This window comes from Diospyros lotus, chromosome 6, assembly GCF_014633365.1.
Source record: "Diospyros lotus cultivar Yz01 chromosome 6, ASM1463336v1, whole genome shotgun sequence".
Lineage (NCBI taxonomy): Eukaryota > Viridiplantae > Streptophyta > Magnoliopsida > Ericales > Ebenaceae > Diospyros > Diospyros lotus.
The window spans coordinates 4425643-4449373 of NC_068343.1; the positions used below are offsets into that span (position 1 = coordinate 4425643).

The following is a 23731-nucleotide window of genomic DNA, read 5'->3' on the forward strand; positions in this document are numbered from 1 at the left end:
ACGGATCATATGGAACCTTTTTTCTTTTTTAAAATACCACAGGCATTATTATTTCAATAAAATCATTTGTCGAAGACAAAATAAAATTAAGGGTCAAGGCTCAAGTTTTATAACCATTTATTTTTCAAAAAGTTTCTTATCTTAATGATGCACGCGTGCTAATACTTAAAATTGCATGAAAGATTCTATTTATTGGGTAGAACGAGATCCTAGGTTGTACTATGAATCGTTGATTTACGAAATGAATAATAAATTATTCATCATTGGCATTGGAAGTTAAGAGCCGATTCAGTAATTTGATATTTAACCATTTCAAGTCACCCAAGCAAGAAAGAGTAGGCAAACTACCAAGTCAGTCATGATTCGTGAATGGTAACGAAATTGAGAAAACCAAAAAAACTTGAAAAATTATCAACATTGAAGCGGCTGGCTCATAGTTACCCCCAAGGAACCGGCGGGGTATTAAACAAGGTAACTTGCTCTTTCTCCTCCTCCTCCTCCATCTAAATTCTCAGCTTTTCCCACCATTAATTGCAGAATGCACGAAGTCTTCACACCGGCCAAACCCACCAGATAGCACATCAGCCAAAACCCCAATTACGTCGAAAGCCTCCTGCAAATCACTGGCAGAAGTCATGTCTTCTAGCCACGACAGCAGTTCCCGGGATAACCCCACCATCTCTCTCACATTCAAAAGTCTCTCTCTCATAACCACCTCCCAACCTTCGAAATTTCCGCCCTCATCTTCCCCGCCTGATTCCTTCCCAGGCGGCCCCCCTCCACCACTTTCATCACCTTCTTTCGCGGCTGCATTTCCAGACTTCTTAGCTTTGAGAAAACGCTGCAGCTGCTCGATCAAGCCAGTGTATACCAGCATTGGTTGGATGACCGGAAAGAAATCATCAATTCCACCCGATTCTTTTCTAGGCCCCCCACTCGTACTAGCTGAATCGGATGATCTCACGGTGCTTGGTTGACTGCTTGGCGTACGGTGTGTTGACCTGTGCTGCATGTACGCATGGTATATTCCACGTTGCAAGAAGGCAGACCGATGTTGTAGCCAAGACTCGTAAGATTCTGAAAGAAGGGAATTCACCATCATGAATTGGACAGTCTCTTCTGTTCCAGCGGAAGGCTGTGCTCCAGACACAGCAGTGGAGGGTTTTGAATCCGATCCAGAAGAGGTCAGATAGGTTGAAACAGCCTTGGCCATGGCATGGCGCTGGGAAGAATTTCCCTGGTCGAGAAGGTGTCGAGCCATCTGAATCATGAATGGAAGAAATTTGGAGTTGCTTTCCTTTCCCCCGCCTTTGCTATCAGCACTAAATGACGCGCCAGTTGCAAATCTGGCGAGCATCTGCAAGGCAAAATGCATTAAAAGCAGACGAAGTCAATACCTTGACTGAAATGGTTTATATACACCTAGTCTATTCTTGACTTAACCACTTATCAATCACACAACAATATGCAACTACAGCCATATATTAGCGCCTCTTGCTCTACCATGGCATGAGAGTCGCACAATGATTTAACCAATTACCCAGGGATGACTAAACAGCCCTTGCCTGTATCCCCTTCCTAAAGTTTCAGACAACTAATAACCAGATGGACAAAGAGATGCAAAATCAAAGTTCTATACTGCACAAATCGTCACACTGACCCTTACTTCAATGCAGATGAAATAAATTAGCAGGTATCATCAGGATGAACAGTTCCTTTTGGAAACATAATGAACATACCCTCACATAAGAAAGCATTACCAGCAAAGGCAATCCAACAACGAACAGAAAGAAAACACAAAAACCAAAAAAGAAATGGAGTTGAATGAGAATATTATGGAATTGAATACTACTGCATACCAATACGATGTCATAAGTTAACAAGCGGAGATGACTTCCATCAGCACGTCCAAGGGCATTGAGGTTATCCCAGTACAAGTCAACATAACGAATGTATTGTGCTACCGGAACAGATGGGCCTTGCAAGGGGAATAGATTATTGCAGAGTGTCTCATTATTTCGGAGGGCAGCACCATCCCATTCTTTCTTTGGATTCCTGAGAGCAGCATCTGCTCTTTTAGCCTCCTGATGGCACTGGAAGTGTATAATATTGAAATGGCTAACTGTTGTATAAACACACTCCCCACGAGCACTTCCTGATGTACCAACACCAAGGTTTACCCGCTTGCTATAAGAGTAAACACCCAATAAGTCAGTAGGCCTCAAACTATAGCCCTCTCGGCACACCATACATGCTAACCCATCTTCTTCCTCCTCCACATCTTCCAAACCTTCAAGGATTGGCCGAGCAACAACAATTCTCTCACCACCATCTGAAGCCAGTTCCTGCCGCCACCCAAGACCCTGCCATCATAACAGATTTGGATCAGATAATGTAGCTTCTCAGGTACTACAAAATGCAAAATGTGCAATTTAGTTTGAGGGAGTCAATGCCATGTACCACCGAATTGATTGGCAAAAGGAAAAAACCCCCCTCTAAAAATCTAAGGATATAGGTAGTTGTTGATAATCTAGGTATTTTGATAATCTAATAGCACCAGATGAAATGGCAATATTGCTTATTTGCAGCCATGCCCAAATATATACCATTCCAACCCTGAACATGAAGTACAATGATGACAAAAAAGAAAAGCCTCGAACTTGATGCAACTGTTTATGTAGTATATTTGTGATGCATGCACAAGAGTGTATTTAAACGGAATCCCAAATGCATGTGCCTCCACACGTTGCAACGGCCCAACGAGGGTTGTACTTGTATGCAGCATTTCCCTTATTTTTGTCCAAACAAAATAAGGCAAGCATTGAAACCAATGAAGAATAATAAAGTAGTTAGACCAGATATATCACAATAGAGGCATGAAAATGCATGAGAGCATGTGACATTTTTGGTTAACAAAATTATATAATATAATCCTTAAATAAAAAAGAATGTTAGATGACAGGAGAAAGACCATTTTAGTGCCCATTTATAAAAATAAAGGAAATGTTCAAAGTTCTGAAAATTCTAAAGGGATTAATCTAATGAGGCACACCATTAAACTTTGAGAAAGGATAATTTAACAAAAGTTAAAAAGGACAAAGACTAGAGTCTTTGATAACCAATTTGGCTTTATGCCTAATTGGTCAACAATTCAAGCTATCTACTTACTGGGACGGCTCACTAAACAGTCTAGAAATAAACAAAAAGATTTGAATAAGTTATTTATAGACTTGAAAAAAGCTTGCGATAGAGTACCCAAAGAAGCCTTGTGGAAGGTGTTGGAGAAAGTGTTAGGACTTGTTGAGGAGATACGAAGGCTTTCCCAATCACACTTGCATTACATCAAGGATCAATATTGAGCTCGTCCTTTTTTCTTTTTTTTTATGGATGAACTCACAAAACACATCCAAGAAGAAGTGCCTTGATGTATGATATTTGTATATGATACTGTCTTAATGGATGAGAAGAAAGAAGACAAATAATAACCCTAATAATGGAGAAACACCTTAAAGTGCAAATGTTTTAAATTAAATAGGTCAAAAACTGATTAAGTGGGTCAAGTTCAATAAAATATTTGTTGATGATTTTACTTGGTGAACTTGGAGATCAAAATATCAATTCTGATATCTTGTATGAATTGCTCAAAAAACAGGAGAGATGATGGAGGATGCTACTCATAGAATCAAGACGGAATGGTTAAAGTGGACAAGGGTGCAATTTTATTATGCATAATAAAATCCTTTTAAAGCTAAAATGAATGGTTTATTAAATGGCTATAAGATCATCATTGTATGACTTAAATGTCAGGTAGTTGAGCACTACCATGTGCAAAACAAGAGCATAGCTGAGATCAGAATGTTATGGTGGATGTGAGACAATACACAAGAAAAACAAACTAAGAAATGAGATTATACACAATAAAGCTGCAGTGGAATCTATTGAAATAAGATAAGGGAGTCACAATTAAGGTGGTTTGGATATGTCAGAAGAAGATCGATAGAAGCACTTGAGAGGCAAGTGGATAAAATGGAAAAAGAATTAACAGAAGAGGGACAAAAAGACAAAGGAAACTTGATGGAAAACTATTAGGCATGATATATGACATAACAGACTTATAGAGGATATAGAAAATGGGTAGAACTGGTTCATGTAGCCAGCCCCAGCTAGTAGAATAAAGGCTTGTAAATTTAGTTGTATATACATGTATTTTCCTACATTCACACGTATAATTACATTACTAAAATCTTTTTTTCTTCTCCCTATGGATTCCTAGTTTGAAACATATAGCATAAATGAGTTGATGGAACCTACCTTTCTTATATCTACAATAGATTTGAAAGCTAAATACCTGGAGCATCTTCTCTCTCTTCTTCAAAGCTAGGCGCCTCTTCTCATCCCGTGTGGCATGCCGCAACTTGTGAACCTTATTGGCTAGGAACCCATCACCCTTTCCCTCCTTGTCTGAGAGAGTGTCTAATAAGTTCTCTGCCCTTGCCCCAATTTCATTTTCTCCTGGGACACCCTCCAAGGCATGGAGCAGCGGTAGGATTCCTCCTTCATCAATACATTGTTGGGTGGCCAAGTGCCCTGTTGACAACCCCCTCAGCATAGACATGATAAGTGGTACAGACAACAGCTTTAAGCCTGATGCCCATTCAGCACTAGATCTAAAACCAGTCTGCCCTGTAAATGCAAAACTCTCTCTCAAATGTCTAATTGCAACTCCAGTAATCCCCTTTTCCAATATGATGTCCTTCAATCTCTCACCACATGAACTTGTCTTCAAGGACTCTGAAACTCTAACAAAGTTCTCAATTGCAAACCTTTGTGTCATGGCTTGCTGAGCAATGGTCTCATCTCTTGGATTCTCTTCATGCTGTTTCTGGACCTGGTCAAATTCACACCAGTCCTGTAAGTAAGGGTCAAAATGTTGGATGAGTGCTTCCATGGCTGCAGGCTCCCCATAGGTCAAGTAAGGCAAGATCCTTGCAACCATTTCGGTGTTCCTCTGTTGTTTATTTGATTTCTTAAGGGATGAGGGATGGCACAATCTTTCCAGGAACATGAGAACTATTTTCTTTGCCTGCTCACCAGCACCAGCTTCTCCACCACTGACTGTAAGAACATTCTGGGTGATGCTAATATTGTCACTCTCATTCGCTTCCAGTGTTAGGCTCTCCACAATCAACAGAATGCCTTCAGCTGGTTCCATGGCATCGACGGAGAAGGCATGCCTTGCTGTTTCCAGCAGTACATTTAAAGCCCCGAGCCTCAATAAAGCCCTTCTGTTTTCCCTTATCTTGCAGCAGAGCATTAGAAGATTAAGCACTGCAACCAACTGCTCTTGGTTGGACTTGAAATCGTCTTGCAATCGCTACAAATGTAGAAGCAACATCAGACATATAAATGACAGCACAAATAATGCATTCGCTTTAACTAGATTCAAATATAAGGTTCAGAGAAAACCCAAGTCCTAATAGGATTGCCATTATGCACACACAATAATGACAAGTGATTATTAACCAGAATATAGCCAAGACGAAATCATGAAATTGGATTGAAGAGAACCCTAATTTTATATCCACATTTTACACATCCAGATGTCCACAAATAACAAATTTTAAGACCACTAAAGAGAGGGTTCTTTTTTTTCCCTATATAGGAAGATAGTGCAAACCATTCATTTTAGTATGAAACTAAACCTGAAAGGGACAAACTTCAAAGTTAAAAATGTAAATCTTCTATCAAATAAAAACCAATCAATGATTGACTCAGATCAAATAATGTAAAAATCAGGCTGGGCCACATATATTTGTGTCATTAATAATTTTTTCTTCAAAAAAACCAAAGGAGAAGATTACACACCTGAATCATGCCCAGAATAATTTCCAGCCCACCACACTCTCGGACTGCACCTGCTATTGCAAACTCAACCTCTGGATCCTGAGATTCCTCCCTGTCCTCCTCTAACTCTTTGATCATTGGCTCTGTAGCTTCACCATCTAACCCCTGTCAAATAGCAAACAGTGGATTCATTTATATGCATATTATATCTACAGTTTCCAAATTAAAATTCCTAGCTGAGCTTTGGAAAAAAAACTTGTATTGAGAACTGACCAAAAAATAAAATTCACTAAATTGCTCCCAAGATGTGCAGCAGTAGAATACAAAACAAGAAGAATGAAATGTGAGTATTAAGGAAAAGGCATTCTTCAATGTTATGCTACATACAGATTAACCTTCTGTGTGTTCCTTAAATGTAAAATTCCTTAAGACCTCTTCATGATTGTTTTGCAAAACAATGAAATCAAGGAAATACATCCTTGAACATGTACTAGGTACAGATTTTCCTTGTCTGACCCCCAAGTAATTATTACACGTACATATCAACAGTAAAACAGAAACAATGATTGTGTCAAAGAATTGTGAACTGAATGAAAGGCCTTCTTGAACCCTGGGTACAAGATTCCAGAGGAAAACAAAATTTTCCAGAAAAACTAGTTGAGCACTAACGTTCCTTGTTTTTTGGAAAAAATATTACTCTTCAAAGAATAATGAAATACAAATGTCAAAGTTGCATAAAATAAAATTAGGGGAAATAAACCTGAAGACGGTAAGTCACAATCATAGGAGGACAATCCCTGGCTGACGTGATCGCATTAGATGATAGTAAGGTATTACTAGCTGTTGTATTTGAGGAATGGATATTTGACTTTCTCCAAACTTGTTCATAAACTTGAGCAATGCTCAAGTCAAGAGAGATGATATTTCCAGCTACTAGCAACTCCATACCATAGTCATCTTCAAGAAGACCTAAAAGATCCAACTGGTGGCAGATCTTGTTTTTAACATCACGCATCAGGGGTCCAATCTCGGCACTGGAATAAGGATTCTTGGTCATTGATCCCCTGATAAATTCTTCCTGGGTGTGAGCCTTATTCAGAACCAAAAGATATACCGGCTCAGGCTTTGATGGGCAGATCAGATTGCAGAGTTGCTCCAAGATAAACTGAAGACAGATAATATTTAATTGTTAATTAGAAATCACCCTAGCCTAGCAGCAGCTTCTAAAACCACAATAATAATGATTATAACAAATTTGAACATAAATAAAGCATTCCTAAAGCCTGAAGCGATGGTAAGATAACCCATAAAGAAAATGTGGTCAGCCTTCCAGCAATGTTAGTTTGGCAAGCATCACAAATAGCATTATTGTGATAAACTGAGCTCCAACAAGAACAATACCAGCAAAAATTGGTTTCCCATTGATAAGTATATAAAAAGAAAACTAGCTCATCATAAAAGAATACATAAAAGAAGAAAGCAACCAAAAGATGCCCATGTATCTAGATGTAAATACAGCTCGTTAAGAAAATGTACATAAGAAGAAATGAAAAAGGTTGACTATGAAGACTGCAGAAAAAGAACAGATCCCTTGCTAAACATAGAATAACCCACACCGTTTTTGTTACTCCTAGGGAAACCACATAAAAATAAAGCTTCAGTAACCATATATAATCTGGCCACAGGCAAGCAAGAAACTGATTACTGAAGTCAAAACAACCCACTAAATATCAAATTTGGAGAAATCAGACTACAAAGGTCTCTAGCCTCCTTACACATTAAGCAATGGTCTACACCAATCTGACATTTTCTATACAGGTGCCCCATTGTCAAAATAGAACAGAGATGAACCCAAACAAATGGCAACCTTAGGGGGTCCCTAGATCGCAATGTAATCTCAAGGGAATGATGATCCCTACTCACTGAAGACACAATGGAATGAGCAGCTGATGGAGAAGATCTCTCCTTTGATGGATCTCAAACCCACCTCCTTCCCTGACAATGATGAACGCATCATCAAAAAACTCACTAAATGAACCTCTCAAGTTCTGAAAATTCAAATTAAAGCATAGGGACCAAAAGATAGTCTCAAAAGTTGAACTCCTGCCACCTCAAAACATATTTTCCTAATGAAATATTCATAATACCCCCCCCCCCCCCCCCCCCCCCATATCCATTGGGAAACAAAATATCACCTGAAGACCGCAGACCTCATGAACTCCCATAGTTACCTTCATGGATTGTCATGTGCAAGCCTCCAAGACACTAGCTACAAGATCCTTGTTGAAAAATCCTGGGATCCCATATCCCTTGGAACTTTCTTCAATCTTTTTACAAACAACAAGAGAACATAGGCAAGGTACATGAATCTTAATGAGAGTGAATCCCCCTCCTTTAAAAGGATAGTGGCAAGCCACTAATCACTCTTCTCAAGTGCTTTACCAAGCTGACTAGGCTATGAAAACTCATCAAACAAGAAGCCCTACGTAAGACAAGACCAGACTCCATAAAGAAAAGAGGCTCCCAAAATTGACAACAGGACCCACCAGAATATTTTTTCCTCTTGGCTAAATTAATATGAAGGCTTAGCTCAGCCTGAAAAAACAGAAGGCTGCATGCCCAAGTTTCTCAACTCCCTCACTCTTAACATCGAAAGTGAGGGCTGAAACAGACACCACTTCATACTCTTCATGGCAAACAAAAAATAGGCACCCGCTCCATCACAAACTGGGAAAACCCACAATCCACCCTTCCTCATTCCTACTCCACTTTTTGCAGCACCAAACTCAAGGCTTCATAACAAGGATTAACAGAAAAGGGGAGAGGAGAGTCCCTTGTCTCAACCCACTTGAGAACACAAAGAAACTTGCTTGGAGCACCATCACCAGGATAGAAAATCTAAACAGAGATATATAATCAATCCACTTCTCCATTTTACATAAAAACATATTTCAACATTAACAAGAACCCCCAGTTAACAAAATCATCCACTTTTTCAATATCAAGGTTATAGACTAAGCTTGAGGAAGAAGTCCTAGGTGCAAATTGTTGCGTCCAATGGCAATAAGGGTTGAACTTAAGATACAGAGGCCACGAGGAAGAAACCATGCCGCCTCTAATGACCCATACTCTTAAGGGAAATAACTCTAGCCATAATTTTCAGCACTCCAAACAAGACTGCCAGCCCTAAACTTCTTAAGAGTCTGGTACCTTCCAACTTAATGGACAAGAATAGTGAAAGTGAAGACTCCATTGACTCCACAAAATCACCCACAGAGATCAACACTGATGAAAGAAAACGTTAAAGAGACCTTCAAACCGTGAAAACCATGCAAAACCCCAAACACTCATCCTCAAAATAGAGCCTTTCAAGTTTTAGAAATGGAATGGAACTCCAAAGCTGGGAGTGGGAGGCTATGCTTGTATACAGAGATGGTGGTAAAAAATCCACAATACAGCTAAAAATATCATTCTACCTAACCACTTCAATACCTTTAATCACTGATCTACCAATGTAATTGTTTGTTCTCCAAGCATTAACCATCCTATGGAAGTACCTCAGAGTTCTTATTGTCCTCCTTCATTAATCCACCCAGAACTTTTACTTCCAAATATTCTCTGTCAATGTCAGAAATCTGTCCAACTCCCTTTCCAGGCAACCCTAGAAAGATTCTCCTCAACAATAAAGTGACTGTCAAATCTCTATTCTGACAAGGGATTCTCCCACAATTCAAGATGAATTGCGTGGGAATTGTGAACCAGAAGAGAGGGAAATACAGAGGGGGAGAGAGAGAGAGAGAAAATATGATCCAATTGTATTCAAAAACATGGCTGCTCAGTTGCGTGCGTTGGCTTATATACCCTCCTCGAGGAGTGGCGCCAATATTTGAAATACGTGCGGCCAACTACCAATCTTCTACATACTTCTATCCTTCTAATAGTCTGTCTCCTTTATTACACTATTACCCCTTCTACTAATAGGCTATGGCTATTACACAGTTACCCTCATCTACTCTTATCACATGACAATTCCCCTTCCCTTGAATTCTTCTTGTCCTCAAGAAGAGTTTAGAGTAGTCCTATCGCCCTTGGAAATTGTTGGAGTAAGTCTGGTAAATACTCCCGTGTGTTGTTTTCTGGGTGTAGGGTGGACCATCGTACCAGCACCTGTGTAAGGGGTAGTTTCTGTTTGTAGATCACTCTCTTGCCCATGATAGCTACAGGTTCAGCCACTTGTTGGGTCTCTGGGACGGCCGGAGGCAGGGTCGCACTCACCGGGCTACTGCCAGGAGAGGGTTTGAGAAGAGATACATGAAAAACTGGATGGATGGAGGTCTCTTCTGGTAGTTGTAATCTATACGCCGCTTTGCCCACCCAAGCTAACACCTCATAAGGCCCATAGAACTTGGGACTGATTTTAGTCACTGCTTTTGGAGAGAGGATCTTTAATTGTGCTTGCCTCAGTTTCAAATATACCCAATCCCCAATTGAGAAAATTCGTTCGCTCCTCTTCTTGTCAGCATACTGTTTCATCCAATTTTGGGCGCTTGCCCATTCCTTCTTTAGAGTCAGCATGACTTTGATGTCGCTGATCCAGATAGTCGTCCACTGTGGCCACCAAATTGTGACCCCACTAGTAGGTAATAGTGGTGGTTTGTAGCCAAATAGCGCATCAAACAGAGTCATCTTTAAGGTGGAATGGTGGTTGGTGTTATACCACCATTGTGCCAAGGGTAGCCACTTGTGCCACCCTATCGAATGCACTAAGCACAAGCACCGAAGGTAGGTCTCAAGGCATTTATTAACCCGTTCCATCTGTCCATCTATTTCCGGGTGGTATGCAAATGACATATGGAGTTTTGTACCGAGTGATTTCATTAGCTCCCTCCATAATCTTGTCACAATGACTTGTGGCAATCCGTGCAATTTACCCACCTAGTCGAGAAACACTCGTGCCACTTCTTGGGTCGTGAAGGGATGTGCGAGGCTTAGGAAGTGGTGGTACTTTGCAAGTCTATCCACGACTACCAATATGCAATCCTTGCCCTCTAACTTGGGCAATCCTTCCACAAAGTCCATGCTGATGTTGGACCAAGCCTGCTCCGGCATAGGCAACGGTTGTAGTAGCCCCGGGGGGTGAATGTTCTCATGCTTACACTGGCTACAAATGTCACAGCCCTTCACGTAATCTTGCACCACCTTCTTCAGCCCCGGCCAATAGAACAGCTGATGTACGCTGTTGTATGTACTCTGGACCCCAGAGTGGCCTTCTACCGAAGAGTCATGTAGGGTTGTCAATATCTTCCTTCGTAGTAGCTCATCGCCTCCGATCACCAACTTCTCTTTGTACCTTAGCAATTTATTCCTTAGTGAATAGCCTGATCTGCTAGTGGGGTCTAGGGTCAGTTGCTCCATTAGATCCCTGGTCTAGTCTTCCTTCTTGTAACTGGAGGCTACTTCTAAGTACCATTCCGGTATAACAGAAGTCATTGCCACCGAAGTCCCTTCTTCCATGCAGCGAGAAAAGGCGTCTATCGCTTTGTTCTCATGTCTCTTCCTATATTGGATAATATAAATATAATCAAGACCCATTAGTTTAGACATACCTTTCCTTTGGAGGTGTGTGGAGTTTTTGCTGCAATAGGAATTTTAGACTTTTATGGTCTGTTCGAATAATGACTTTACTTCCCTCCAAATAATGCCTCCACTTCTCTACCGCTATCAAAACAGCCAATAGTTCTTTTTCGTACACACTGAGGCCGCCTAAGTGCTTTGGTGATAAAGCCTGACTAATAAAGGCTATGGGTCTTCCCCCTTGTGCTAACACTACTCCAATCCCATAGTTGCTGGCATCAATCTCTAGTACAAACGACTGATTAAAATTCGGAAGGCTCAATGTAGGAATCTCACTCATGGCCTTCTTCAGCTATCAAAGGCAGTTTCGGCTGCTTCAACCCAAAGAAATCCCTCCTTCTTTAGCAACTCAGTTAATGGCTTACTGATGCTGTAATTTTTGACAAACCGTTTGTAATAGCTTGTAAGGCCCTAGAATCCTCGCAAGGCCTTCACGTTGGTCGGTCTTGGCCAAGCAGTCATGGTTGCTACCTTCTGAAGGTCCGTGCTCACTCTCTTTCCGGATATAACATGGCCAAGATATTCCACCTGAGTTTGTGCAAAGGCACATTTGGACTTCTTGATAAACAACTTATTGAATCTGAGGATTTGTAGAGTTGTCCTTAAGTGCTCTAGGTGTTTAGGGAAACTGGGGCTGTAAATTAGGATATCATCGAAGAAAACCGAAATGAATTGGAGATAGGGTTCAAATAACTGGTTCATGAGGGATTGGAAGGTTGTTGGTGCGTTAGTCAATCCAAAGGGCATTACTAAGAATTCGTAGTGCCCTTAGTGAGTTATAAAGGCTGTTTTATGGATATCTTGGAGGCTCATACGGATTTGATGATATCCTGAACGGAGGTCGAGTTTGGAGAAAACTTTGGCCCCATGAAACTCATCTAATAGGTCCTCTATGATTGGAATAGGAAACTTGTTCTTGATGGTAAGGGAGTTGAGTTGGCGGTAGTTAATACAAAACCGCCAATTGTCGTCCTTCTTTTTGACTAAGAGAAGAGGGGAGGCATATGGGCTAATGCTAGGTCTGATAACTGATTGGTGTAACATTTCTTTTATCATGCATTCGATCTCAACCTTCTGTTTTGGGGGATACCGGCAAGAACGAATGTTAACAGGCTCGGAATTAGATTTAAGGTTTATGGTGTGGTCCAAAGGTCTAGGAGGTGGTACAGCCTTAGGCTCCTCAAACAAATCCTTAAATTCAGCTAAGAGTTCATCAAGTAAGCCCAGTTGGTTTACCTCCCAGGGGATGGAGCCATCCCTCGTTGAGTCCAGTACGAGTTTCCCACCATAGTCCAGTTCCTCCTCCTCCTGATCAATTGCTCGTATCAAGAACAATTGAGCCACTTGAGTCCATTTGCTTTTGGATAGCTTATGTAATATCTTTCCCGATATAAGCTTGCAAGTACCAGCCTCTACATTGCCAATGATAGTCATTCGTCTTTCCCCTTTTTTCGAAAGTGACTTCCATTTTCTTAAAATCAAAGCAAATGGAGCTTACTTCTCTCATCCTGTCCACGCCCAAGACCATGTCATAGCCACCCAACCTGAGGAGTCTTAAGTCAGCTTCAAAGTCTTCCCCCTGCATCTGCCAACAAAATCCCATACAAGCTGACTTGCAAATTACCTTCTGTCCATTAGCCACGGTAACAGACAGTGGATGAGTCCTTGTTTGTCTGCAATGGAGCCTCTTAGCTACTCCTTCATCGAGGAAGCTATGTGTGCTTCCACTGTTAATGAGTATTGACAGGTCGTCGTCTTGTGCTTTGCCATCTACTTTTATGATCTTACTTGTGGACCCTCCCCTTAGAGCATGAAGGGAAATCTCCATTTTCTCATCCTCTTCTTCTTTCTCTTGGTTCTCCATTTCTCCAACCTCATCTTCCTCTTCCTCTCTTCCTTCTAGTAGCAACAACTGGTGTTTGCACTGATGGCCTGAGGTGTACTTGTCCCCACACCTAAAGCAAAGCCCTGCTAACCTCCTCTGCTTTCTCAAAATGTTCTCGAATGATTGGGATGGAGCTGGGAGAGCTAATCCCTTGCTGCTTTGTCCCCATGTTCCGCCCTCCTTAGTCCACCCCCGGTTACTCTCTTGCAGTGGCACCGCCTACCATCCCTTGCTCACCCCTTTTTGCTTCTTCATTAATGCCTCTATTGTTAGCTCTTGCAGCTTAGCGCACTCAGTAGCCTGTTGTACTTTTTTTGGTTGAAACATTTTCACAGTGGGACGGAACTCCTCGTTCAAGCCGCTGATGAAACTTGATACAACGTATCCCTCGGTAAGGGTGGGATTGGAGATTAACATGAGAGCCTTTAACTCCTCAAACCTTTACTGGTAGGCTTGCACAGATCCCCCTTGTCTAAGATTATTAAATTCTTCCACTACGTTTAACATTCCTTTCTCCCCAAATCTTCTACACAGTCCCTCCACGAATTCTTCCCAGGAGCACTCTTCCTTCACTCCCATCCACCCCTAGTACCATGCATCTCCCACATCATTAAGGTAGGCCATGGCGATTGTTACCTTATGTTGTTCGACCACATTGTAGAGACTGAACACTCTCTCACATCACCTCACCCACCATCACGAGTTATGGCCATCAAATAGAGGAATCTCCATCTACGGCATCAACAGACCGATCTGGTTCGATCCCTGTGCAACACTCAGCCTCCTAACACTCACGTTTTCCTCCATCACCGGTTGCTTTGTTTCCAATTCAGCAGATCCCTCCGATCTGCAATTACTTCCTTGGCCATGTAGGATCAGTTCCAAGTGTTCCCTCGAAGGGAACTTAGGTGAGATTTGTACCTGAGTTTGGCACGAGAGCATCAGCATAAACTGATGCATATGATCTCGGAGAGTTTGGTTCTGTTCTCTTATTTGCTCCTCCAATCAAGTAGCCTGTGATCTACTCTCCTCTTGCCACAAGTTCACATTTCCATCGATCCTTCTTTCCACTGAATTTTCAAACATGTCCATCCTAGTCTGCATTTTTGATACCGATGACATCACCTGCTGGAGTTGCGCCTCCATATGCTTCATCCTTGTTCTATCTGCCATGGCCTTACCAATCGCCCAAGAACTTGCTCTGATACCACATTGTCAGATCTCTATTCTGACAAGGGATTCTCCCATAATTCAGGATTAATTGCGTGGGAATTGTGAACCAGAAGAGAGGGAAATACAGAGGGAGAGAGAGAGAGAGAAAATATGATCCAATTGTATTCAAAAACATGGCTGCTCCAATAGCGTGTGTTGGCTTATATACCCTCCTCAAGGAGTGGCACCAGTATTTGAAATACATGCGACCAACTACCGATCTTTTACATACTTCTATCCTTCTAACCGCCTGTCTCCTATATTACACTATTACCCCTTCTACTAATAGGCTATTACACGGTTACCCTCATCCACTCTTATCACGTGACAGTGACTTCACACACTTTCTCATGCAAACGCTACATATGCTGAAGCAGTCTGCCAATTATCACTCCAACCTTCCCAAACAATCCCTATTCCACAATCAAGAATTCTAACTTCCTTGCCAACTAAAAAACCTGGGGAACCCCTCACCTCAGAAAACTCTCACAACCACATTGGCAAAACCTGCTTGCTTAACCACATATTCTCAAAGAAAAAAGGAGACATCCCGAGCTAATAACCCCTCATCATTCCAACAAGATCCAAGTGTGGTCCAAGACAACTCTATAAGGCAGGATTGACATGAATCCAAGTTCTAACCCTCCCAGTCCTTCTGATATAATTAAAAAAAATTACTGAAAATAAAAGATAAAGATAATTATTTCTCTACATGTACACAGCTAAGCTTCAGTTCAGATGAAGGTAATATTTAAAAGGCAAACAATTTTCCATTCTGAACGCCATGACATTCTAATGAATTTTAAACCTTTCACAAAAAAGGTGAAGAAAATAGTTACTGAAAACAAGAATAAGAATAGATCAGCAATTATTTCTTACCAAAGAAGTTCGTCCTTTTTTCTCCTCTCCATGGATTTTCAGACCACTAATGCAGGCCTCTATAAATTGCCGTTTGTTTTCGTTGCTCTCAACCAGAAGACTATCTATAAGATCCTTCAGAAGCCGATTACAATCACTAATCAGCTTTGTCTTCTGCACTATCAAGCCTCGGATAACAATGAATGCCTCAAGGACTTGAGAAAGCAGCTTCTCTTGCATGAACCTGTCATCAAGGTTGAAACTTAATGAAAGAAAACAAAAAATAAGCCATAATCAGAAAACAAAATATGCAAGTAACAACCTGGATCTGATATTGGGAACCTCCAAATATTTGCCAAGTAGCTCTATAAGCTTGTGAAGAATAAAACCCTGTGAAATGTCAATATGCAAGCTTCTCTCCAAGGATTCAACACTGCATACTTCTTGAGTAATCAATTTGCATATTCTACTGAGGCATCCACGAACAGTCAAGAAAAGGCGAGCATCTTCAGAATCTATCATCTTAAAGAGCATTTCAAAATACTCAGCGGCATTTTCACCAGCAGATAGCGTTGCTGGTAATAATGACATGAGCAAATTCAACAACTGGAACCGTCTTGAAGGACTTTGGCCGCAAAGCAAACTAATTAGCATACACATCTCGGACCGAATAGATTGACAAGAAGCACTCAATACAAGCTCCGTAACCCAAGAGCCAAGCTCAAATGATGCTACCTCACTCTTGGTCTTACAAGCACGCCGCTTCCATCTAAGAGCATATTTCAGAACCAAGTAGTCATTCCGCTGAGACCGAGATCTCTGACCTCCCTTAACAACCTGAGACACTTTATACTGCCGCCTCACAAAATCAAGATAGGAAGCTCCCTTCTCCCACTCAGAGTAGCTTAACAACTGCATATCTTGAGTCTTTTGACAGTCATCCCAACTCTTTTCTGAGGTTTCTGGTGCGGACTTGCTCCCACTGACAAGGCCACTTGAAGATACAGAAGAATTTAAGTTGCTTTCATCTGAAACAGAAGCAGGTTTCCCTGTTCCTTGTTCTTTATCAGTCATATCAGGTTTTGGAGGTGTACATGCCTGAGATATAATCCTCAGGCAAGGAAGAATAACATGCTCAGAAATAGCAGGATGCTTTGCACCCAATTTAATGGAAGAAAATAACAACAGGAAGACAACTCGTAATCTTGATTCCCAAAATTCATCTGCCAAAGAACACACCTCAGAAAGCAGCAACAATTCTTCACGGGTAGCCAGGGCAATATCCATTGAACGATGGTGTTCAAGACAGTACAACACTTTTTTCTGTATCAAAGTATTCAACTCAGTCACAGCATCCACATCACCTTCAGAGAAAGCGCAAAGTGCAGCCCTAGCTTGGACACGAGCAGTTTTAGGACCTTGATGAATATTATTTTCGAACAACTCAGATAAAATGCCAGCAGATACAAGTTGCTTCTTTGAGTTTGGGTGCTTTGATAGAACCTGTAGTATTTCTAGGCACTGTGTAACAAATGTAGAAGCACAGCCATAGCAACTGTTTGGCAATCTGGATACAACAAATCTTGATGAGGTAACTGCATTATCAGAATTTTTCTGATGCAAGTAATTCATCAATACCCGCCTCAGCCCTTGAAGTGTTTGCACACTTTTGCTAACAGAATCAAAAGCTGCTTTGCATTTCTCACCATAGAGGACACCAAGAAGAGCAATTTTCCGGTTTATCTTACATGCAGGTATAGAGACCATCATTTGCTGCACAGAATCTTTCTGCTGGGAATCCATTTCATTCTCACCAATGCTTGAAACAATCTTAAGCAGAGGTTTTTTAAAGCCCAAAAGCTGCTGATATCTCCTGTGAGCATTCTCTGATTCGGATTCTATGGCAGCCAATCCCCGCTTCATATCTTCATCATTCTCCATGCTATCAAAAGTGAAACTAGGCTTTGCCATAAAATTAAATTCAAACCGACCATATTTGCTATATCCACATTCATTGCACAAGAAAGAGTCCAAATTTTCATAATTAATATTACGGCATTGTCTGCATTGATATGCATTCTCATGGCAGTTGCTACAAATTCCATGCTTATCAGTGACAGGTCGACTACAACGGGGACACTGCAATGGCTCAAGAGATAAAGCTTGTAGATTTTCATAGAATGAATCGAGCTCAATCATGAAGTTACATGCAGTGATTGGAATGGGAAAATCTACTTTTAACTCGGTCTGATTGAAAGCCAGATGGCAGCTCTTTGCACGTTTCCATAATGACCAATTATTCTTTAATTCAGACAAGTCAGCCACAGGCCTATTGTTGTAGTAAAGATTCAAAACTTTAACAGATTTGGACTTACGAGCATCATGAACATTCATGGTCACACTCTGAATGGTATAGCTCCCAGTACATTTCACTATGATGCGATTATCAGTAAATTTTGTTTCTGATTTTAAATTTTCTAGCTTCATCCTGCTGTAAGGCACCTCTGGAGTGCTACAAGCAACGCAAGGCTCACTCTCAAGATAATACCCATCAAATTCCACTAAACCACTCAAAGTGTTATATATACGTGAGTTAGGATGATTAGCCAAGAGCTCATTCTGGGAGTGAAGTGTCTCAAAGATGGACTTAATCACATCAGAAGTTAAGCAACGGTCCACAATTTCATTGCTTTGTTGCGTCCAAACATTATCAGGGACCTTCCCCAACAAGAAGGTGAGAAGTTCTGCATATTCATTGATATTCTGACCATACATTGGCAAAGATTTCACTTTATGCAAAAGAGCCATTAGCATGGTTTCCTTGAACGACTGCTTTCCATGATGCCAGATGCCATAGAGAACACATTTGGCTTCCAATCGCACAGAACTTGAATTCCATTCCAATAAAAAAGAATCAATGAGTTGCCTCAAGATATGCCCCCCCTTTGCAGTGAAGATATCTACAAGTGGTTCCATATCTAAATAAGACTTCTCTGAACCAGGTTCACATCCATCTTCTCCTTTCTTCTTCTTCTTTGAGTCCACAGATGGCATTCCTGATTTGTTCAAACTTGTATCCCCCACTTCAGCTTTCTGTAAAGATTGGCTAATGTCCTTTCCAGTATAAAAGGCCAAATTCAGAAGTTTAAGAGTTTGAATTACAGATTCCTCACCAAAATAAAATAACCCGTCCATCAGAAATGGAATGACATCTCCATGCCTCAAACAATACTTCTGCCAGTTGCGAGGTCGTGCAGCAGCTACTTCAGCTACGGTAGACAAGCATTTAACTATCTTGACACTCCTCTCATATGGGATGGTATTTTGGAAGCCACCAGATTTGCTTATGTATTTGAAGAGCCTCTTAACTTCACTCAAAAACTGCCAAGAGTCTCGGACACTGTAATAGTGAGTTTTGCTACCACATAGATGCAGAAAAAGCCTCCTCGCGTACCTTCTCACAAAAGTTGTATGGGGGTTATTGATGTAACTGCAGAGAACATCCTGATGCCCATCTAATTTCAAGTCCTTTCCAGAAGAAATCTTGAATGCCTTCTCCTTCTCCCCATATTTGTCATGCTTTTCTGGTCTAACCAAACTATAAACCAGGCGGAAAGCATTCTCTAGCAGTAGCCTATGGTAGTCCACAAACATGTCTGTGCGATGTGATTTAGCATATGAATCCGAAAAGAATGGGGAAAAATTACCTGCTGGTAGCTCTCTTCTGACTGTTAGCAAAGCCCCACAACCTGAACCAGGGTTCAGACCGTGTCCAGTGTCAAAGTTGACAGTTTGCGACTTAAAAACATGCACCAGCTGTTGCAGAATATCCATTAGATAATTGACAAAAGCTTGCTGCCTAAGGTAAGTACAAGCTCGATGCAACTGACAAAGAAAGTCATTTTTCTCTTGATCGTCCAATGAAGATGAGGCAGCAACCGAACTGGAAGGTGGAATCTGGGTGATGCTTTTATCATGTATATCTGTTGCTCCACTTGATTTTGACACTGAAACATCAGCACCAGGCTGATGCCAATTACGTAACATCAGAGTAAAGAACATGAAAACAAGAATAGCAACTTCCCCAAAAGAAGAACGACTTTTGGCTGGAAAAGGTTTGTTGAGATTGATCTCATCCAAAAACCATTTTACTAATTTCTCCAAATCCAAACTTTCTGGCTTTGAGCTGTCAACAAAAGGTCCACCTATGGCAGATGACAATCTGTAGAAGAGTTGCATTACAGGAATAGCTTGAACCCCAGAGGTGATATCCATCCATCCTTTCAGCTGTTCGAGAAGTTCAGAAAGAAGTAAAGAATTTACAGCCCTTTTTGATGCTGAAATAGTAACAGGGTCAACCACTGAGGTGAACTCTCCAGATTCATTGGGTTCTAGCACATGAATTGATGGTGTAGAGTTCTGTGCACTGACTTCAGCTGCAACTGGCAACAATCTTGACTCACTTAAATCATCTGCAGAGAAGTGAATTCCATTGCCATCTCCACCTAATGTTTCTGCTTCTATGGGGATTGCTGACATAGGATGATCTCTAGTGTGTGGTGGCGGAAGCCGGTCTGCATCTAGCACTTCATAACATGTCTCGCATAAATCAAAATCAGGGCAAATAGTGCAATGCCATCTCCTCCTAAGTATAGGAACAGTGGAACAGCCATCACAACAGTACTGGACAGATGATGTCATAGAGTCTTCTTCAACCATGATCTGTGAATTTCCACCAGCTGAAGTTGTCACTTCAGCAGGCACTGAAATAGGAGCTATGTTCTCCACTGCATCATCAGTACCTAACATAGTTTGCTTTGGAAATGGCACCTGAAGTAACCGTGAAGAGATGGCCAAGCTGGGAGGCGAGAGAGATTAAATTAACCACACGAAAACAAAGTAAGAAACAGACAGCCATAGAAATTTAAGTACCTGCTCGACGTCTGGACAGCCTCATTTGAGGAGAACAGAAGTTGCTTGAATAATGTAACGGCAGGGACAACAGATTGCCTTCCAGCATCTTTCCCATGCAGAGCAAGACACTCAGCATAACAGTAAATTAGTTCCACAGAGGATATAACAATATTGTTCATAGTTTGTGTGTCAGGCTGCTCTATGTCCAAAATTCCCCATAATACTTTCATAAGACCATCCACCACTTCAGAACCTACATAAGGTGATGAAGTTGAGCAATACATAGCTGAAATAAAAACACATAAACATGTTTGACAGATAAAGTACAATAGAGATTTCTGCAGATCCTCTGAATTTTAATATTGTCAAACCTAGTTAACAGGCTGCCCACTCTAATCCTAATAACATTAGGGAATAGATAATTGACAGGGAAGCTGGTAGAGATGCATCATCCTAACACAACTAGGATTTGAAGTAGATCAGAATAAGCAAGAACCGGCCCCATCCCTATCAAGAAACCCTTCAGAAAATTTATAGCACATTTTCTGAACCACCAACTAACCAAATACTTCTTTTTTTTCCCCAAGGAATGGCTCCATTAAATTTATTGCATATTTAAGTTCCAGAGCATAAGTCTACCAAGTAAAGCCCACTCCCACCAGAAGTTCATAATGTATTGACAAGTTTAGAAGTTCATTACCAATACAGACTATTACAGGTTGACCTAAAGCACGTATGAGATATAAGACCCTCATTGCAAGATTCAAATACAACTTACAACTTCCAGTTCTTTAAAGCCTAATAATCCATTACAAGCAGTAATAATGCATACAGGTACACAATCAATCAAATTAGTAATCAAAGAATGACAACTTTCAAATGATCACACAGAGAGTTTCAACAACAATCAAATTACTTATCAGGCTGAACTAGGGAAAATGCAGATGCATTTGCACAAAACTGAAGCAGTAGGGTAATACTTGATGGTTGCTAATACAATTAGAGACTGAGACATGTTCAAATGCATGGATTCACCTCTGATCAATAAGGTAGAAACAATGGCATAAAGGAAATCAGTCACTCAAAAGAAGTCATATTAATAAAACAATTAACAAGGTTATTTTACAATAATTTTAGCAACAAAAATTGATATTTTAGTGAGAAAATGGTTGTTTATCAAACTTATTGTCAGGACTCAACTAGCTCATCAATCATACAAGATGTCAATTTACACCACATAAACCATAACTTAGGCAAGCCTGCAAGAACCATTTAATATCAGTTATGCAACATCATATATAGAAAAATAAAAAAGAAATCATTTCTCTATCATATGTTAATGCATCCCATGGTACCAAATTTAACCACAAAGTCCATAGACAGTTCACAAGGAACCTAATTTAAGCATCAATAATAAACATCTGATCATTGCCTTACCAAGGAAAAAAATGTCATTAGCACCATTAAATTTACCAATAAATGGATAATGCTAGACATGCCTAGTCAACAATGGCGAACTTGACACACATGGCTCATGTACAAAAGACATTTCAATGGTAATCACCAAAAGATTGAAAAAATGAACAAAGAAGATATACCTACTAAATGATCTCAAATAGTTGTGACCACATCCAGGAGCATCAACATAAAGAAGGGGCAGTTTTACATCAAAAGGGTGAATAACAATAACCCAAATGCAAACACTACTTAAAAAGATCCAACAAGAACACTAGTTCTAATACAAAGCCTCATGTATATGAGACCTAATTACTTATAAATCAAATTCATGCACATAAAGCGGCAACAAAATTCATTGTCTCATATATACATGTACAGATAAAATTAGGTTTAGGAATAATGAAAAAATACCATTAGTCTCCAGAAAATTGGCCAAGTTTGATCGGCGGTGCAACGCAATCTTAGAAACTGCACGCATTTGAGCTGTGAACTCTTCAATAATCCACCCTGCTGTGGTACCACCAACTCCAAGCCTTGAAGAGAGCATGGTGGTAGATTTCACAACTCCAAGAAGGCGCATGGTGTCCTTGGCCTGAAAAGGGAGGTAGACAACACATGCATGAAGGAAGAAAAGAAAATGTTTAAAAAGACTAGGAAAAAGGAGGGGAGGAACAATTGAAAAACTAGCAAAAGAATGAATAGGTAATTACTAGAAGATACATCTGCCTTTTTGGGAACACAGCCTGCAAGACACGAGAAGCAGCAGCTTGCAACAGAGGCTCTTTATCACTTTCAAATATTGTCTCCAATAACTGCTTACACTTGAGCTTTCTGAGTTCCAGTTTAACATCATCAACTTTTGAGCACTCTTGTGGCCTACATAATGAATAGAACCTAGACAAAAGCTTCAGGCCATCTGCTACCACTTGCTCCTGAACTGGAGCAGATTGGACAATACAACCCTTCTTCCTAGATCCTGCAGATAAGGAATTACAACCAAGGGCACGAGCTTCCATGTCCAACACTGCATCCATCTTCTCCTTCCATCCAAACTCATCCTTAGCTCGACCATAAACTTCTAGTGAGTCTATTCTTGGTAACGTGGAGCCATTGAAGGTTGGTCCAATAGAGATTGTAAATTCCTCATCAGCAAGAAGTGATTCAGCAACTGTGAATGGGATATCATACCAAGACCGCATGCCTTCATCAAATTTTATCACTCTCTGGAAGATGGTAACATCAGAAGGTATATGATTTGCTAATGTATTACCCACATGGATACGGAAACCAACCATGACTATGTCAGGATTTGAATTTGAAACAGTGATCTGCAGAAACAAAGAAACAAGAACTAAGAAAAACCCGTTTGGACGAATATTTTTGGCAAAATATAACTGAGGTCTAATCCATGAAATAGAGATCCAGTAAACCAAGACAAGAACCAATGGCATTTTTGGTGGCACCACTGTTTGAGCGAACAAAGCAAATGATTGACCCACCTATCATTCAGGGGAAAATGGAATATGCCAAAAGAAATTCCAATTTCACAGCTAACAACATAATACAAGATTAGGGGTAAAACAAAAAATAAGGACAAGAAAGGATGCAAGCATGCCAATCACTTTTTACTGCTTTGTTACAAGGGGTGGGATGTGCTGTCCACAGCCCCTAAATTTGCTCTATCCACCTACAAAAATTAGTGAAGCAAAACAACTCCTCAAATACTAAAGTAATTATAATGAGAGAGACAAGAGAAAAGAATTAGTGAAGTGAGAAAATTGTCAAGGACACTATTGAATGAGGAGCTGAAAGAGGTATAAGGAGGAATAGAGAACAAAGATTCAACCAAGAAAAAAAAAAAAAAGAGGGTGAAGATTTAATTTATGTTTTACCAAAATATAAATGAGAACAGAAATTTATCTTGTA

At 40.5% G+C, this 23731-nt stretch overlaps 1 protein-coding gene across 2 annotated transcripts in view; it reads right to left on the reverse strand.

The window, feature by feature from the left end:
- Positions 1-233: 233 nt before the first annotated feature.
- LOC127803356 (auxin transport protein BIG) overlaps positions 234-23731 on the reverse strand; it is a 33670-nt gene continuing 10172 nt past the window's right edge. For both annotated transcript variants that reach the window (XM_052339522.1, XM_052339521.1), the window contains 10 exons: positions 22516-23133; positions 22217-22397; positions 20366-20600; positions 15756-20291; positions 15455-15677; positions 6605-7009; positions 5866-6009; positions 4349-5374; positions 1860-2363; positions 234-1357 (listed from right to left, as the gene is read on the reverse strand). In XM_052339522.1, coding sequence (XP_052195482.1) covers positions 512-1357; positions 1860-2363; positions 4349-5374; positions 5866-6009; positions 6605-7009; positions 15455-15677; positions 15756-20291; positions 20366-20600; positions 22217-22397; positions 22516-23133 — 8718 coding nt within the window. In that variant the 3' untranslated portion in view covers positions 234-511. The remainder of the gene's footprint in view (positions 1358-1859; positions 2364-4348; positions 5375-5865; positions 6010-6604; positions 7010-15454; positions 15678-15755; positions 20292-20365; positions 20601-22216; positions 22398-22515; positions 23134-23731) is intronic.